Source organism: Anarhichas minor, unplaced genomic scaffold (genome assembly GCF_050575085.1).
Source record: "Anarhichas minor isolate MPS153535 unplaced genomic scaffold, ASM5057508v1 ptg000003l, whole genome shotgun sequence".
NCBI lineage: Eukaryota > Metazoa > Chordata > Actinopteri > Perciformes > Anarhichadidae > Anarhichas > Anarhichas minor.
The window spans coordinates 16,382,864-16,401,948 of record NW_027466449.1 but is presented as its reverse complement, the minus strand read 5'-3'; the positions used below and the strand labels follow the sequence as shown (position 1 = coordinate 16,401,948).

Sequence of the window (19,085 nt, the reverse complement as noted above, 5' to 3'; positions counted from 1 at the left end):
GAGAGACCAGCCTTTCCAATTCATCATTTTGACACTCACAGTGTTGACTCGCTAAACAAAGAAGTTACGATTCACACAGCCCATCAATAGCTGTCCTCTCTCCCTTTTCCTGTGAGTGTACATCAATAAGTTTACGTCCACAAGAACTGCTAAAAACAAGCGCGATGACGACAAAGTAGAGACAAAACAGAGGGGAGGGAGGATGAAGCCGAGTTAAATCAAGATGTAGAAAAATGGACTCAAGGCAACTGCGACAGCTTTTATACACCCTCTCCACACTTTTATGTACACACACATATCTGAGAGCTGAAACCAGCCAAGCACCCAACCCTTTCACTAAATCAGGTCCTATAATTCTTCTTTCTCCTTTCTTAGTTTTGTCTTGTTCTCTCTTTTCAGGGCTGCATGCATAAATCAATTACATCCAACCACTACACACACCCTGCATACTGTACATGCAAACACATATATCAGCGTGTGCGATTCATATTTAAATTGTTTGAGCGGCACATTTCTTACTGTGAAACTGATCACAAGCAGGAGATTAGCTGTACAGCTGTGGCTCATCGTCTTCTGACATCAGATAGAAACAGCAGTAATGAGATGGTGACTGTAAAGTGATCCGCCTGCACTGCTTTCCACACCACGGAGAGTTTCGGTGCTGCTCCTGTGGTGACGGCTGTGCCGCTACACACAGCAGGCAAAGACACAGTGTACTTTGGCTTCATGTCCTACAGTTGCTATAGATCTATGCTATATGCTGTAGATCTATACTGTCCAGCACTTTGAATCCATAATACACACTTGGAAGCCAACAAGGAATTGCACTGAGCCAAAGCAGCTGAATCACAGCTGACAAGAGCTCAGCGTGACAAACAGTAAACAGGGAGGTGGAAGAGCCTGAAATCTAATCTGACATTATTTTTCATTATCCATGGAAAGGCGAAGTCTGTCGGTCTGTCCACCACTTTGGTCCAGATGGAAATATCTCGACAATTAGATGGATTGGCATAAAATGTGGTACCACATTCATAATTACAAAACATCAGCATGTTTGCAGAACTATAGACTATATTGTCAACATGGTAAACATGTGGCTAGAGATGCAAACATGCTGATGTTTACCGCTAGCATGCTTGAAGACACTTAGTCCTCTTCATTTTTTTAAATGAACATTGTTTTTTTTTTAGTTCTGTACTCCGCTATTAAGGTGCAAAGTACAAAGAGTCAGCCAAAAACACTGACTACCAAACTGAAGTGAACATGAAATTAAAGGAGCAGTGTGTAGAATATAGTGGCATCGAGTGGTGACGTTGCAGATTGCATCCAATTTAATACACTTACACTGACTCCTCCCTTTCCAAGCATGTCTGAGAACTACGGTGGCCTTCAGGTAACGTAAAAACGCAAAAGGCTTTCTACTTCTTCTACTACTACTACTGGTGTAGAAACATGACAGTACAGTGTACTCCGTGAAGAGAACACACTCTACGTAGATAAAACGGCCTAATCTAAGTTAACGAAAACGATTCTTCAGGTGATTATAAACTAATGAAAACATAGTTCTGAATATTATATTCCCCCTAACTCCAACACACTGTTCCTTTAAAGGGAATGGAACAAAAACCCCAGTATAGTGACACTGAAACTCACTTGCACACATGCAGTATATGCCATGTGGTCCTTCATCCTCTTAACATCCCGTCAGCATATTAAATGAAATGCAGGATCAGTGGCTGGAGGGAATGAGCATCAATTCATCCCTTTACTCTAGGAGAAAGCACAATACGGGTACTGTGTGTGTGTGTGTGCATCTGTGTGTTCCATGCAAAGACAAAGAGAAACATGTTCGCACACGGAACCTCATGACACGTGAAGTCTCTTGTTGGACAGCGCGTACTGAACGAATCACGTCTGTTTATTGATGATATGCTTGACTGCTTTTCCACTGTGCACAATCCATGTTTAAAACACTCACTGCTGCTCACTTACAGTACGACAAGAAGGAACTCTGGGGCATAAAAAGAGGGACAGGGGCATAGATTTCAGAGCACGGTACATAAATATGAGTGAGTTTACATGCACAATAAGATCCAATGACCAGTTATTTTTTGCTACTTCTGCTTGAAGGCTGGTGGCTGATAGGAGCCGGGTACAGGGGGGCGGGCGGAAGGCAGAATTAACAGTTTTACAGTACAGTACTTGGTTTCCATCACATCACCAACATGAGAGAAGCAGGCAGACGGTTGCTATCCTAAGAAAGAGAGAGAAGTATATGGAAATGATTTATTAAGCATGTGTACAAGTGGAGATATTGAGGGACTGAACCTGCAGCACAGGGTCAGAAATTGAGGCCACTTGATCCCATTCTGGCTGTGTACTCTCACCTGGATGAGTCGCAATCATGACAGAGTGGAAATGTGGGGTATCAGACTGAGATTAGAGGTCTCAAGGGGTCCAAAGACGATGACGGGAGGGAATTATTACCTTTATAGATGAGAGAAGTATGAAGAGAGGTAAGATGGGAGCTGACAGTGGGAGCATCAAGTGGCCAGCCACAAGGGTACACATCTTTGTCTTTTTAATTTAAAACTTTTTTTTCTTTCCTTACATTGCACTATAGTATACATACTGTACAATACCCACTGAACTGCCACTGTGTCCCCAGCAGGAGGGAAGAGAACGGAGAGGTGGCGCAGGTTTCTTACACTAACATTCAATACTTAATAAACACGGGAGGGGACTCGCACTCACACACACACACACACACACACACACACACACACACATACATACGTACTTACACACGCACGCACGCACGCACACACACACACACACGCACATACACACACACACACGTACTTACTTTCACGCAAATGGAAAGACAGACAAATAAGATTTAATGCTTCACAACACAGTCGCATAATGTACAAGAAACTTCATCTTAAAAAAAAAAAAAAAAAAACAGCAACCTTCTTCAGCTATATTACAAATAAAACATTTAGTCCTCTCCGGCGTTTAAAAACACTAAAATATCCCAACCACATATACATAGAGTGGTGGCGTGATAGCATAGTCCGTTGTTTCTTGTCTGTGTGTTCGAGAGAGACGGGGAGATAAAGAGAGAAGACGGAGCTGTGTGGTCACGACGAGAAGATTGAAGTGGCATAGGAAGGATCGAGTGGTCCTCTCAAAAGTGGAGAAAAAAAAGAATAAAAACAAAACAAAAAGTGCCAAGGTAAAGTGAATTCAAGTAATTGTGTGCTCTATAAACACGGGAGAAGGAGGGAGGGGGTGGGGGTGAGTCCTGTGGCTCCAACATGGCCACTACTGGCTCTTCCTGTGTTCAGTCAGGCTCGTCGACGCGTCCGCGGGCGTCTCACCGCGGCCAGCTTTGGAGAGGACGTCCACCCACTTGGCCTGAAGTTCTGCATCCGGGGCACTTAGGAGCAAAGTCTGCTGGGCGTGACTGAGGCGAAACGCGTGCTTGATCTCAGACTTCTCGCCTCCCGACGGCACGGCGCTCACTTCGAACCCGGGGAGAGGCACCGCCCTCGCGCCCTTGAAGTCCTACAGAAATGAGTGAAATGAGTTGATCAGGAGAAATTCTTTTAAAATTGGATTTCTCTTGAATGCAGCGAGTGACAGCATGTCTCTACGGAGAATATATTACACCAGGCATGTATAATAAACCCTGCCCTCCTCTCTCCCTTCCCCCGCTTTCTTTCTGTATAATCAGGAAATGCTCGTCCAACTCCCATTAATCCTAATCTTTGGAATGGCAGCTTTCTGCGGTGGGATTGGGATATTAGTCTTGGAAATGAACCCGGGAGAGGCTTTAGCAGGCTGACTTCCCTTCTGTTCCATCCGCTGTGAATGACAGAGCATTACAGTCTTTAGCAAAAAGCCTTCCAAATATGATTGCTTTGGGAATCTTTTCATTTTGAGCAATCATGTAAACCACTCGTGAAATGCATCTCCTTGGCGTGTCCTGGGCAGATTTACAGCTAAATGCACAGCCAAGATTTCAAGGAACCACTTTAAACGTCCAATGAGTTGCTTCGTCTGCTCGGTGCAAAACTAAAACCTGACCCCACAGCGGAGCAGACAGCGGCAGCTATACCTGAGGTCAGATTCAGGACAACCAAATCCCCCTGGCCCAAATCTACAGAGCGCAGACGACCCGGCGCAGGCAGGATCGGATAGATCTGACTTACACCTGCACACTGATGTTCCCATGCAGGCGCTGCACTGTACGGATGTTTGGCTTTGAAAGGAGGAAGCGTTAGCAAGGGACACTACAGATGACTGAACTGTTTACCTGAACATGTGGAGGAACTTGTGTGCAAATATTTATTGTCTTTTATTCCTACAATGCTGACCTCATGTAATATAATCTATGTAATGTAAATGATGACAATTGTTAATAAAATGAATAAAGGGTAAGTACTGAAAATATATAATCTCTAAATCTGATAAAGAGGCGGAATATTTTGTAATTAACAGCTAGATCGTCATCCTGTCTGCAGATGTGTGAGTGTGTGTGTGTGCGTGTGTGTGTGTGTGTGTGTGTGTTGAACTCTTACCTGTCCGCTGCTCTGCAAGTACAGCACCAGCGGCTCAGCCTTGGTGACAGCCACCCACATCTTGGACCAGCTCTTCCCTTTCTCCTGCACTTGAAGGTGGCCACACAGCAGGCAGCTCTCCCCCGTTAGAGACGTCTGTCTCTGGAAAAGATAATAGAGAAGCATACATGTAAAGAAAGCATGCTACAAATACTGTTTATTAATATTGATTTGAATGAGCTTGAAATTTAAATCCATCCGAATCGTATTTTGGGGATTTGAACTTGATGAGCAACTGACAGCTCAGGTCTTCTGCTGTTCACCGTTACGAAACAACAATGTAGGACACAGTGAGATTTGTACAGGACAGGTGTCGTCCCGCTTGTCTAATCCCTGCACGGCATACAGCTCCCCCATGTGGTGACTAATCTCACTGCAGATGAGCTTCTTTGTAGGGGAGGCGGGTCTCATCACTGAAACAACAACCTAAATAAACCAGAATCCTACGAAGACTTTCATCAATATAGTAAGGTTGTCAGCTTTTCAGCGTGACCACTGTTCACCCATCGTCAGCGTCCCAGACCGACAGGCACAGACACCTGAAGCTGCTGGACTGTGGAGTCAGCAGAGACGACCGGTCCTCCATCAGCTGAGATCTCCTTATGATATTAGTCATCAAAGAGGGATTAGTTGATCTTTCAATGTGAATCTGTGTTGTACTGTAAGTGTATATGTGTGTGTACAATGATTTCAGTGCACACAGTGACTTAAGTATTCAACGGAGATGGTGCACAGCACTTCATGAGCAAACTTCTGTGCTTCTTTTTGTTGCCAGCAGCGCAGTCTGGCTGGTGAACCCTGGTTGACTTTGACTGTTGCTGTACTGGGAGACACGGCTCCGACTGGACTGGCATGAATCGAGGCAGAAAAACAATAAACTGCGATGCACATGCTGCTAAATGTGTGTTCTTGTTTGTTTTTGTTTTTGTTTTTTTTGTCTCACCTCAGGCGCAGCTTTCCTTTTCTGTTCGCCAACGCCGAGAGTCTCCAGGCTGACGCTGGCTTCGAAACACTCGGGGCACACGCGGCTCGTTTTGTTGTCCAAGGTCTTTGAACACTTTGCACAGATGGCCTGCAGAACGACAGCGAGAGAGAGGGAGAGGGAGAGAGAGAGAGAGGGGGAGAGCATTGAGAAGCGGCTCGCTTGTTAACAGTTACTTCTCCACCCTTTCGTTTCTACATCCCGCCCAAACAATTCCCGAATGTCTTTTCTCACCGCTCCACAGGACTTGCAGTGGTGTTTGCGCTTGGTGAAATTGAAGTTCTCGTTGCAGCCTTTACACGTTTGCTTCTCTTTCTCCTTTTTCCTTGAACTCTTCTGGAAAATATGAACACAAAAAAAAAAGAATCACGTGTCAAGGTTTTCAGTCTGTTCAGTTTCTGCACAACTGGAGGAACGTCTGACGGCTCGTTTCGTTCATTCTGTTTGTCTGGTCGCCTGTCTTCCATTTCTCTTTTCTATTAAACAAGACAAAGACAGATTACCCGTCTCTTAAAGACAACAAGGTGGAGGTCAGATGGAGGTGTCCACCGGCTGTTAATGGTTATTATAAATGCACTGAGGGACAGAGAGGAAAAAAAGGGCCATTTATCAGCCAAGTAGTCTGTTTTATTAAGAGTGCGGTGACCTCAAGAAAGGACAGAGGCACTGTTGCAGTTTAAGAACTTTCTGTTTTAGCCTGTAGACAAATAGTTAAGGTGTTTTCACTTAATGAGCCGGATTAGGACTCTTCACAAGGTGCCAGCACTCTTCCATTATTATAAATCCTTTATAATGCGTTTCTCTTGTAGTATAGTATCTTACCCTTTCATGCAGTCTTTCCCCGTCTGAGTCGATGGATGTGTTGCACCAGGGACCCTGAGGAGAAGTAAACAAAAACAACATATGAGCACCAGCAGCTCCTGCCTGAAGTCAGAGATCTCCACCACTAGGTGTCAGCCTGGACCTTCTGAATCAAGTCCTCTGGCTCGTGTCAAGTTACGTTTGGCCAGCGTCGAGCTCCAGTCGGCCCAAAGTGGGTCAAAGCAGATCCATAAGAGTTCTGTATACACTTTGACTCGGGCCTTCCCTATTAGGTCATGAGAGAGTTCTGGAAGAGGAGACTCACAGACGCTACGTGTGCAACTGTCACGGATAGAAAGAAAGAGCTTCTTTATGGGTGTGTTTTGTGTGTATGATCCGACCACAGCCGTAGATGGGAGAGCTGTTCAGGCAAACACAAAGACCAACTAGTTCTGTGTACCGTGAGTCAGTGCACAGGATGACCCACGAAGTGACTGATCAATGAACCGATTGATTACAGGAGAGGGAGACTGACCGGTGACTCGGGGGGGTGGTCATCTTCCCGGGAGAAGGAGCTGTTGAACGCTTTATTGAACGTTTCGCTGTTTTGTTTGTGCCGTTCGATGGTGGCCAGGATCACCTGAGGGGAGGGATGGAAAGGGATTATTGATTATTGATCGGACACATCGGCATTTGAATGCGTATATTCTCGTGCGTACTTGTCATGAGAGTAAATATACGTGTGCAGAGTTGCAGCATGATATGAAAGTGTCTGATGTTTTGTTTCCTACAGAGGCTGTCACTTAGTCTGCGAAGTGAAAAGGAGAAGATGAAGGGTGGTAGAAAGCCAACTTTCCTTTCACTGCCTGATTGGGGAGCAAAGACGGACAGAGCATCATGTTCCTACAGCCTCACAGCCAGAATCCAGACACGTGCCCCGCTCGTAGCGCGTAAATACCTCTTTCGTCTCTTTCCAAAACCTTTCAAGTGTACATTCTAGTGTCCATTGCTTTTCAGAATGCTCCCTCTATTCACTGTATCCCTTCTCTCATGCTTACACACAGACTAAAGACAAACCTCTGCTGTAATACCCCCCCCTCTCTCTCCCAGCCTGTAAAAATATTTTAATCAGCTTTACTCCTGCTGTATAATGTGCTAAATGAGCAATAATGAGCAGCTTTTAATAGAGAATATAATTTCCAAACACACTGAATGAGTGTGGGGAGGAACATCTTTGCGAATTCCATTCTGTAATAAAGCAGAACTACCAAAGGCACAGCATGTGTGCAGGAGATGGGGAGTGTGTGTGTGCATAATGTGCGTGGGCGTACGACTGTATCGACGCCACCATGTGTGTGTGATACTTGCCTGAATCCAATCTTCTTTCTCCTCCGCCGTCCTGCAGAGCAAATAAAAGATCATGAGATGAATTTATTCCAACAAAAAATACAGACGATGAAATACCTCAGCCTGTTCAAATATTCACCTCAAACAGTGCAAGACATTATGGAATGAATGAATACATATTCATAATCCTAATGAGCTTTGTGTTCGTTTATTTTACAGTCTATGGCACTCTAGCCAAAAGGAGCTAGCTAGTTAGCTCGCTTGCTGGCTTGTAGTTGGTTGGTGGCCCTGAATTTGATCGAACTTTATTTATTTATATGATTTTAACATAATACATTATTTATTATTATTATTATTTAACACTTGGGGGCTTCCATACGATCAAACTGCATTTTATATAGAAACAGCACATTTTCAAAGGCCACTTGAGAGTCTGTAGTTTTCCTCTGCTGGTACAAATGTCTTTACCTCGCTTGCAGCTCCAGCGACCGCTGCTTGCCGATGATGGCAAACGTGTGAGGAAGGTTCTGCTTCACGTTCTCCTGCACCTGAGGTCCAGAAACAGAGGAGATCAGATTTGCAGCGAGCAGAATACATAAAAGGCTAAAGGAGACAACAAAAGATGTCCAACAGAAGGAGAAAGCAGGACTTCACCTCCATTCCAGCGATGTCGATCCTCTCTCTGACACTGAACTTCTGTCCCATCAGCCTGAGTTTAGGCACGCAGTATAGCACCATATTGTTGAACTAGAGCAGAGACAGATGATGCAGTTAATGAGCAGTGCAGATAACAAAGGCTCCCACATACAAAGACCCTCCAGCAGTCTGATATTTCTCTAATGTAACACTTCAGTCCTCTCACCAAGTAGAGGTATCGGTCTTGTGCTGTTCCATTTTTGGCTGACATCTTCTTGATATGACCTTCTTTGATGAGCTCATTGGCCGGGTTAACTATCTCCTCCTCTCCTCCGAGCCTCTCGTAAACCTCCAGCAGCTTGTGCATCTTCTCCTGAAAACACGAGGCGACAAGAGGATGAGGAGAGCAGAAGCAGGAAAGACACAAAGACTCTTGAGAGTGAGAAGACATATGGAGCTATGAGCCAAACTCCTCCAGAAAGGGCTTTATTTTTCTTATTAGGTAAGACTCTCTCTCATTCATTCATGGGTTTTCCAGCAAGGCAGGAAAGCAGGTATTATACTTCATCATTAATTCAACACACTTGTCTGCTCGAGTTGTTTTTTTAAGGATGTCATAAATACGAGTAACATGGCCAGACGGAGGAAAGAGATGAAGAGTGTTAAAAAGTCAGCCAGGCTTCCGCAAGCTGTGCAACTCGAGGCAGGAAATGGTAACTTCCTGTCTGCACTAACTCAACTTGTTCACTCCCTAAGACGAACGCTTGCAAGTTTGTTGACCGACAGTACAGCATCAGCAACTCTTCGATTGAGTAACACGTTGGCTGGTTTTTTACGAAGCTCAACGAGACGGCGGAAGAGTGTTGAAAGGAGTTTAGAGAGAGGCGACAACGAGAAGAAGAAAGAAACAGAGAAGTGTAGTGTTGAGTTAAAGTCTTACCATTTTCCTGATTGCTGCATTGGAATGGCTAGCCGCTGTAGAGATTAGCTCCAGTGCCTCTGTAACAAGCATTCACATACATGTTAGCAGAAAATCCAGAATAATTGAGATCATATTTGAACTGAAACAAACCGCAGATATAAATCAATCTCTCTCTTTTACACACACAAGTAATATGTTTGTTACTCAGTGAAAAATAAAGAGGTCACTCTCGCTTTATTTTAGAAGTTGACCAGGATCAAAGGCTTAACATGCACCGTCTTCACATAAAACACACCGCATGCATTAGGCTGGCTTTCGGCCAGCAGTGAGCCCTGTGAGCACCTGAGTCAGCCGTCTTAATCATGGCCTACATAAACACAAGAGACACACCGCCGCGGGAAACCAGGTCCAAAACAACTGTGATGAACTGCTTTTCAACTGGAGTGGATGAGAGAAAACCCCTCCACACTCTCCAAACAGCACAGTGTGGTGAGGCTAATGCTCAGGTAAATGGAAACACGGACGTTTGAGGACGTCGGATCATGGAAGATGGAATTTTGGGGCTTTAAGAGCGACGCGTTGACCTGATGTGAAGTGTGTAATCTGTCTCGACCGGGCAGTAGAAGAAACTACACACAGAGCGTCGTACTGACATCTGTGTAACGAGAAGCACTGGAGCTGCTGAATGTCCTGCCGTCATCCCCATGATAGATGGACGGGTCAAACACTCAGGACTTTCACCCAGGAGACGACTGTTAAAGTACCGCGTGAAACCAAGTCAGCTTTGACTTCTTTGACCTTACTTTTGTTGCATAACTTACGTACTTGGGACTAAGAAAACTGACACGTTGTTCCTGAATCCCAAACATGCTGCTACCTTCAATTCTGAAAAGGGAAGCCAAGTGCATTGAACGTGCACTTTGTCAAATGGCCATCAGGGGGCGACTCCTCTAGTTGTAATAAGAAGTCTGACTGTACTGATAATACGTATATACTTTAACATATGTATTACCAGAAATACTAGTGTTTTTGGTTTTACCTCCAGTAGCTATGGAACTGTTTTTCTTTTTATGAGTGAGTTTTTTGAAGCTTAGGGTGACAGACTAGGCTGCTGTATTTGATGTGTGACGATATGCATCACAGAGGAATCATGAAAACAATGAATCATAGCCTCGTGTAGGCTAAATCTCTTCAACAAGGTGAACGTGGAGCAGCATGAAGCCACGGACGGTTAGCGCTCTCAAGCAGCAAGGTGAAGTGAACTTTTGGCTCCTTGAAACACTTACAGGTGAAAGTATGAATTAGATTAGCTCAGGTGAAGCAGAGGTAAAAACAGCTCGACAGGAAGAAAGAAAACTGTAAGTGCATGTCGTGACTGAGCAGCGCGGGTGTCAAATTGTCTCACTCTCGGCGTCTTTTCGGTCCGGAGCGTCCTCGGGCAGCTTCTTCAGGTAGTCTCTGAGCAACAGCTCGTAGCGAGGAATCCTTTGGACCGGCTCCAGCATGTGGTGCTGCAACGTCAGGTTCCCACACACATCCTGTTTCTGTTGGTTCAAACACAAAGCAAAGATTTGAACTGATAAACCGTGGGACAAAACAACAACAACTGTTGCACCACAACTGTGCCCTATGAGAGGGCATACATCCTCTTCAGTCATCTAAATGTGTTCACTGAGAAATAAAAAATGAAACCTGCTTCTAAAACCAGTTAAGTATCAGAGTATTCTAGTAGTGAAAACCATTAGATACATGCATGAGCAGATGGAAACACGGTAGAAAATGCTTTGAAATATATACTGCTAATTAATGAGCAAGGTGTCCGATCAGGAGACAAACACAGACGCCTACCTGTATGTTCTGGACGACGCTCTTGAACTGAGAAGACCGCTGTGTCCAGGTGTTGACCAGGTCCATGGCTCGGTCAAAGTTCTTCACATATTCTCCGTACATCTTCATGAACGGAGCCAGTTTCTGGAGGATGTCTCCAATACGAGGGTTGGAGTCCCTACAGCGAACACACGGATTGATGAGAGGGTGAATTCAACGTTCTGTATCTTACAGAAGGTGCTGCTTTCTTCCAAAACTTCACAGTTTGTATTTTCTTATTTAATACAATGGGTCTACTGGACGCAGGGCAGCAACAATCTTGATTGGGCATTGCAGCGTATGACTATCATGTGAAACTGAGCGTGGAAAAACACGAGTATAGATGAGACTGTTAGTTTTCTTTTTAAATCTTTTATCGATATCATGCAGTATTTTGTTCTGCTGGTAGCTTTCGTATGTAAACTATTTCATTTTATTTAGAGTAATTAGTATATTTTTATCCACAAGTATTTTCATTAAAAGCACAACATTTAGAAGGGAAGTTCAGCTTGTTTTTTATATTCATATCATATTTAGTTTTCATCACATAGCTGGCATTTTTGAAAGTTCAATTACATCTTGGAGGCCTTTCCTGACAGCTGACTCAGCGTTTCTCACTGCATTGAGTCACTTTATGTCGTCAGTTTTATAGACGAGGAGATAAACCTCAGTGAAGTGAGGTTAACGGTTGGCTTGATTGGCTCTGATTCATACACATCTTTCCTATCGACACAATTCATAAACACAGATTAACATTTTGACACCAATAAAAGCCATATCACCATAGAGATAAGACAGGAAGCAGTGACGTCATTTTTCAGAAGTAAGAAACAAATGAATACAGATGAATGCAGACTTATCTCAAGCACATAATTGGGGAATTCCAACAACTTAATCCTCCTTATGAGCTTTCTCCCTGAGGTTCACTGTTCTGAGTAGCCGCGTGGTTGCTTGTACCCGTTTTTAAGCCTTTCTATCCGAGCCGACACACTTTAACGAGTTCCAGAAAGTAACGTGGGGAAACATAATGCGACGGGTGATTTCCCTAAACGCAGCCCTCTAGAGGAGTTATGATCTGGGTGGCTGATGTTGGCACAATAACACACATTGGGGGTCAATTTCCTGCCGACACAAAATAGGTTAAAACTGCAACTCTGACACACAAAAACCCTTCGCAACCCGACACCACTGAAGACGGGACGATAATGGCCTCCACTGCCGCCCAGCTGTCTGAGTTTTACAGCCGACACCGGCTGCCCGACTGACCACAAACACAGCTACAGCATCTCCAGAAGGACGTCACAGCGATGCTATTTGGGAAAGTTCCTGCCGCGTGTTTGATTCCTCACCATTCTCCCGTGATGCGCGTCTTGAGCTCAGGCAGCAGGAACTTGTCATGGAAGCAGTAGATGGAGGAGATGTTGGAGAAGATTCCTGTAATCACGTCCTGAGGGATTCCAGTCTCTGTGAGCTTAGTGCAAAATACCTGCAGAGAAAAACAACAACATATGTTTACAAACGCTCATGCTACTGTTTCCAAAAAAACTCCAAATCTGGCTCCTCTTCATAAAGCGGGCATGCAAACATAGACAGAGAAGTTTCCAAGTTCATGTCAGATGGGATAAGTTGCTTCACCCATCACCTCTATCACCTCCATCACCTCCCGCTTCCCTGTCACTCACAGCAAAAGGGTTGACACCATTGTTTCCATAGAAACCACTGTCGTGCGAAAGTGCTTTGACAAAAACAGGAAGTGAACCGTGAGGCTTCTCTGCTCTCAGTAGTAAATACTCCACGAGCGTTCTGTGATAGGGCAGCAGTGCATCTCTGCACCACACGAACCGAGCAAAGAGGAAGAGGACTCAACCGCCGCCAGTTCATTCTCATCACAAACAGGAGTGAGAACTATTAGAGGCTGAAAAATATATACAATAACCTGTTTACATAAAAAGAGAGACGATCAAAGAGAGCGTTTTGGTGATCAAGTGATCGGTTAAAGGAACAGTGTGCAGCATTCAGTGGGATCTATTGGCAGAAATAGAGTGTCATATTAATAAGCATGTTTTCTTTAGTGTATAATCACCCGAAAATAAGAATAACCGTTACCTTAGAATGAGTTTATATCTACACACGTAGCTGGCCGCCATATTTACTACAGTAGCCCAGAACGGACAATCCAAACATTGGCGTTTTAACATTTTTGCGTCGGCCACCGTAGTTCTCCGACACACACGGCTCATGCTCGTGTCAGTTGGTTGCAATCTGCAACCTCACCGCTAGATGTCCCCAAATCCTCCACACACTGCACCTTTAAATCATTTTCAAGCAAAACCTTTACTTGTACATTCCGAATACTAAAATGTAAATATTTACTGCTCCGCTTCGTTGGCAATGATAGTAAATTGAGTATATTTGGATTTAATTTAATCCAACAAGGAATTTGATTATGTCAAATTATGCTTTGGGAAGTTGTTATCGGTATTATTGACTATTTTCTGATATTCTATTCACCAAATGACTAATTGATTATTTGCGATAATAATCTTGTAAATCAGAGCCTTGAGAGAAGTTTAGCTCAGTGCTGAACTTCACCAACGGTGTAAAGTTGAGCTTAATTGTCTGGAAATGTTTACATCCTTTATCAATATAGATTATTACAAAAGAGTAAACTTGAAAGCACCAGATGGAGTGCTGCTTAAAACCCTCCTATCATGTCTGTGCACTGTTTATGGTATTAATGGTGTTATTACTATTTATATGATGTGTGGTGCAGACTTCTCCATCAATGACTCCAACTAAACAGCTGCATTTTAAACAGCTGCATTTGGGCAGCATCATCGAGCCCAAATTAGAGATTTCTAATCATAAACCGAGTTAAGAGTCAGGAAATATCTTTAATCCACAGGATTACAAGTGGTGAAAGAGGGCAGTGTGAGGGCAACACACACACACACACACACACACACACACACACACACACACACACACACACACACACACACACACACACACACACACACACACACACACACACACACACACACACACACACACACACACACACACACACACACACACACCAGTATGTGCTGCTTCATACAGTGGACACACATGCTCAGGTGTTGTGGTGACAAAGCTGTATTTATACACACTGCACATGAATAAAAATAAAACTCACACACACACACCGAGTTTCTCACATGATCGTGCTTACACTGCTCTGAGTAATCCAGTCAACAGAGGAAAGGGTTGTTGTTCAGTGGATCACACAGGGCCACTTTTAATCCAGCTCAGCCCTGATCTCAATCACTAAAACCACTGACACATTTAGGAGATTGAAATTTGGACCGGAGGAATCCAAAACACACTGTCACACTCGCAAACACGCTGACGGAGAAAGAGACGGAGACAGAGACAGAGATGGAGAAAGAGACGGAGAAAGAGACAGAGAAAGAGACAGAGATGGAGAAAGAGACGGAGAAAGAGACAGAGAAAGAGACAGAGATGGAGAAAGAGACTGAGAAAGGGACAGAGAAAGAGACGGAGAAAGAGACAGAGAAAGAGACAGAGATGGAGAAAGAGACTGAGAAAGGGACAGAGAAAGAGACGGAGAAAGAGACAGAGAAAGAGAAAGAGACGGAGACAGAGAAGGAGAAAGAGACGGAGACAGAGACAGAGATGGAGGCGCGACGTTACCTGGTCGAGGAGGTTGAGTCGTTTGACGTAGGCCTCTTCAGTGTGGAGAAGCTCTTTGGCGATGTTCAGGAGATTCTGAGTCTCTGAGCACTGAGGGGAACAGACAGACACCGAGGGTGAGGCGTGAAAACAAAGATACAAACATGTGAGCAGACACTCCATAACATCACTGAGGGAATCCTCCGGTTCAGCAGGATTTATCAGCATCAACAGAGTTCAAGGCAGACGGGCCAGAAAACATTCTTTGAAAAAAAATGCTAATGCGAAAAAGTGTATTATAAGACTCTCTGATTTTTCTTGTCTAAACTATTTTAAATATCAACACATTTAAATACATATTCACTGCAGTCGACCAAAACATACATGTACAATACACTGAAAAACTATCTTCTCCTTTTCATCTTAAAAATCTTTTTGGAAGAAAGAGTTCTTCAAGGATTGTAGAAAGCATGGGTGGTTAAAGGGAACGCCCACAATCCAATACACACAAACCCCCAAAAACTGTGACTGTGAACCATGATTGTTGTGGGTTACCCTGCACCACATCAGCCCCGGTCCTTCAGGGTTCCAAATGAAACTCTTGGAATATAAATGGGGTCTCGGTAGAACCCCGTGAAATAGAGATTAATGACGTCAAGATGCGTCTCAAGTTGATCACTCAAATGAAATAAAACGAACTGCTCATGTCATTTGTCAGAAGACGGGTACTTCCCATCTTCCCTCAGCCCATTCGTCTCCGCCAAAGACTTAAATCCAAGTAAATACATCTTCTAAAAAGGCTAAATAATGAATTAAAACAGCTGGGCTCTGTCGTCTTCAGAACACAACACTCACACAGGAGTAAACTGTGGATCTGGTGCTCTAGTGAGTGTTTACAGCAGCAGGATGCTGCATGTGGTGCCGCCTCAAAATAAACTACAGTGCCCATGTTCATTGTAATGAGGGAACATGCCATTCAGTGCAACAATGTGACTCGTTGATGAGTCTTCAACAACAATACAGCTCCAAGGTATAGAGAGATAAGCTACAGTCAGGCTTTGTCCACACAGACAATACTTGCGAGGATGTTTTTGTTGTTTTTAACAGGATTTCTTGACAATAAAGAAAACTATCCGCAGACTTATCCTTTAATGCGACTATCTGAGGCAACAGTCAGCAGCATCCGGAGCAGATTACCGTAACCTGACGTTCACAAAGCTCTTTTCTAGTCGGCGGTTTGGTTCAAGTACATGTGAAACTGATGTTATCAGCTGAGCTGGTGAAAAGGAACATCTGTCTCTTTCTCTCCTCGTGATTTGATGACATCAAAATGTATGATTAAACATTAGAAATGTAACACGCACACATCAGGGTCACGAAAAACATCAAGCCTATTGCGACAATGTGGGTTGCACAACTGCCGTCTCCCACACAAACACACACCCTTGTGCACACATACTCACACACACAGCAGCACAGATGGGAGTTTGAAACTTTCACCACAGATCATGCATTGTATGGGAATCTACCAGCACTACCAGCTATTTCTACACAAATACGCAAGAAGAGATTTATTTTTAAGCGTTCGCAAACAAAAAAAGGTTCCAGCCTCTTAACCTCCTGCAGCGCACATCAACACAACCCACATCCTCTGTGACAAGGCTGTCATTATACAGCCATCGACGTGGCACCTGTAGTGACGCAAAGAATTCACGCGCACAGAACCAACACACATCCTTCCTCTGTCTGCGCTGCACTGTCGGGATCAGGAAGCGCTGGAGAGCGGAGATACCTCTCCCCAAAAAGGCCGCGGGGTGTGGGCGGTCAGCAGAGGACGCGTTGTTTGTGTGACGTTCGTGTGAGCTTTGGGTGTGTTTTACAAGCATCAAAACACCTCTGAGAAAGACTTTTTTTCGCAACGTAAATCTACATGAGTTTCTGCTGTCTAACATTTTTCTGTTTGTCTTAAAACTCTCTTTTTCTTTGACATTGCTTCGTCTTTCTGTCATCACCTCCAGAAGACTGTACCCTGATGCTTATATATCAGGAACTGCGTGTCTCCAAAAAAGGACACATTGACAGCACATTTAGGCCACAAGGTATATTACGTGCACGGCTCGAGGTATCAGTATTGTTTATGATCAATAGTCAAACTGAAGGACAAGAGCAAAGAGAAACTTTAGCTCGGCTGTGGGGAGATATACGTTTCTGGACTCTTTTATCTAGCAGCCATCACGAGCTCCTGTTACAGCTTTTGGGCAGGTATTCATCCTTTTATGTAACGGCAGAGCTGCTTTTAGATACGAGTCAGTCACTTGTGACCGCCAGAACGAGTTCTGCAACAGTGTCTAACGTTTCATGCAGAAGTAGTCTTTGAAACTGTTCACCCAGGCTGAGATAATAATAGACACAAGCTACTTTTTCCTCGACTTGAAAGGCCGTCTGACTGTCTGAGACGAAGCTTTTTGAACTCGCGGGATGTGCTCAATTCAAACATTCCTTAAAATCATGATGCAACATGAAATATAAAGTAAAAAGTATAAGTCCTGCCATGGAGGGGATGGGAGCAAACTGAGAGAAACATAATGGTGGCCTCAGAGGTGTTCAGACTTTGAATTACGGTCGTTCGGGTTTATGGTCGTGACTCGATGAAGCTGAAGCATGCGAGCTACTCACTTTGTGCGCCTCCGAGTGTGCGTCTGTCAGATAGCCGGTCTGCGTGTCTGTCAGAGAGTGTATCTCTCCGCTGCTCCCCTCATCCAGGTCGCTGTCCTCGTCCTGCGTCGAGTCTCGCTTGTTGCCCAGGGTAACGCAGCAGGATACGCTCTCCGTTTCCGTGACGCTGTCGTAATGGTCCTCCTCGTCGATGGCGTCCTCGTTGGGGAACGCCTCCCCCTCCGCGGCGCAGGACGGGCTGTCGATGCCGCTGTCCCGGTTGGGGATCTTCCCGTTCTGCTCCGAGGAGTCCGGATTGTCCAGGAGCTCGTGGGAGGAGCCTTCCTCGTCAAGGCAGCCTACGCCGTGCGCGATGTCGCAGTCGTCCAGCGGGGCGTCGTCCGAGCCGTCGATGTGCACGGAGGCCAGGCGGGAGAGTTCGGACGCCCCGTGAGTCCGTTCGGAGGTGCCAAGTGCAAGTTTGTCCGTGGCAGAGGAGGAGTCTCCTGCGACCTTCGCCGCGGGGTCCTGGCCGCAGGAGGAAGTGATGTCAGACGCAGAGTCCATTCTCAGACACAAGTGCAGCTGGGACCGTGGGAGCACCCCCAGGATGGGAACCCTGGGAAAATAAATAAAAACACTGTCACACCTGCTTTCATGAAAAAGTGCATTATTAAAACACTTATTTTCATGGAAAAATAATAAGAGAATGAAAGTCTTTCAGGTTTTCTTAAATTTCATCATCAAGTGATGAAATTCAAGCAAACCACAGGAAACTTCTCTTTGTATGTCGACACACACATCCACACATTTCCGAACCATTACAGAGCAAAATATGACTCCGACGAGCCTGAAGGCCTCACCTTGAATTCTCGAACCTCTCGATGAGCAGCCCCACCTTCTGGGCCTCTTTCTGCGGCTGCGCTCCCAAGCCAGGAGGGGTGAAACCGGGCTTTGGTTTAGGCGGAGGAGGGGGAGCCGGCAGGGGTCTGGAGGGCGGCGGAGGGATCCTCTTCGGTTTCTTGTCTTGCCCGAGTGCGAGCAGGTGCGAAGGTTTAGGGGGCACTACGGACGCAGAAGTCCAGAGGAGGCAAGAACAGCAGAGCAAGAGAGAAGCATGAGGCTGCAGACATTTACAGGAACGATCAGGTAACGCGTAGAAGTCCAAGTGAGAAAACCTCCATGGCTGAATTCATGTGTCGTTTCCTCGTAAAAAAAAAATAAAAATGAAAAACAGACACAAAACTCTCAAAAAAGGAACAAAACACAGTCCAGGATAGAAACAAATAGTAGCGGTGCAGAGGGAGACCAACACTGAGCTGCAGCTATCTGCCAACTTCCTTATTTGAGAACAGGATGCTGAGATGAGCATGTGCGTAAGTCACCGCGGTTCCAGTTAGAATGAAAAAAAAAGGAGTGAAAAAAAAGCACAGACAGAGAAACGGCAACGCTGTCTTTAAAATGCAAACTGCTCTCATGCATGGCTGCTCACTACGGGCTCACCATTTCACTGTCTAGTCGGTATATTTGCATATATTTAGTTTTCAAAAACTTAGTTTTTTAAAAGCCAATTCAT

The 19,085-nt window shown here is 44.8% G+C and overlaps 1 protein-coding gene across 1 annotated transcript; it reads right to left on the bottom strand.

The window, feature by feature from the left end:
- Positions 1-1,878: 1,878 nt before the first annotated feature.
- On the bottom strand, positions 1,879-18,505 carry fgd (faciogenital dysplasia). Its single transcript, XM_076099894.1, has 17 exons — positions 18,373-18,505; positions 17,531-18,128; positions 14,876-14,965; positions 12,529-12,665; positions 11,162-11,318; positions 10,719-10,857; positions 9,332-9,390; positions 8,618-8,764; positions 8,410-8,502; positions 8,224-8,303; positions 7,777-7,807; positions 6,944-7,048; positions 6,430-6,483; positions 5,842-5,943; positions 5,569-5,697; positions 4,587-4,727; positions 1,879-3,570 (listed from the first exon to the last, which is right to left on the bottom strand). Exons 2-17 carry the CDS (start codon positions 18,074-18,076, stop codon positions 3,328-3,330), a joined length of 2,253 nt encoding a protein of 750 aa, XP_075956009.1. The 5' UTR covers positions 18,077-18,128; positions 18,373-18,505; the 3' UTR covers positions 1,879-3,327.
- Between the last annotated feature and the right edge of the window lie 580 nt (positions 18,506-19,085).

What these genes read in the sequence shown, in the direction of transcription:
- fgd (XM_076099894.1), bottom strand. Translation starts at nt 18,076, where the DNA reads ATGGACTCTGCGTCTGACATCACTTCCTCCTGCGGCCAGGACCCCGCG. An exon ending in AAGACCGATACCTCTACTTG is followed by an intron (nt 8,503 to 8,617) that starts GTGAGAGGACTG and finishes TCTCTGCTCTAG; the next exon opens with TTCAACAATATGGTGCTATA. An exon ending in ACCACCCCCCCGAGTCACCG is followed by an intron (nt 6,484 to 6,943) that starts GTCAGTCTCCCT and finishes ACTTCTCCTCAG; the next exon opens with GGTCCCTGGTGCAACACATC.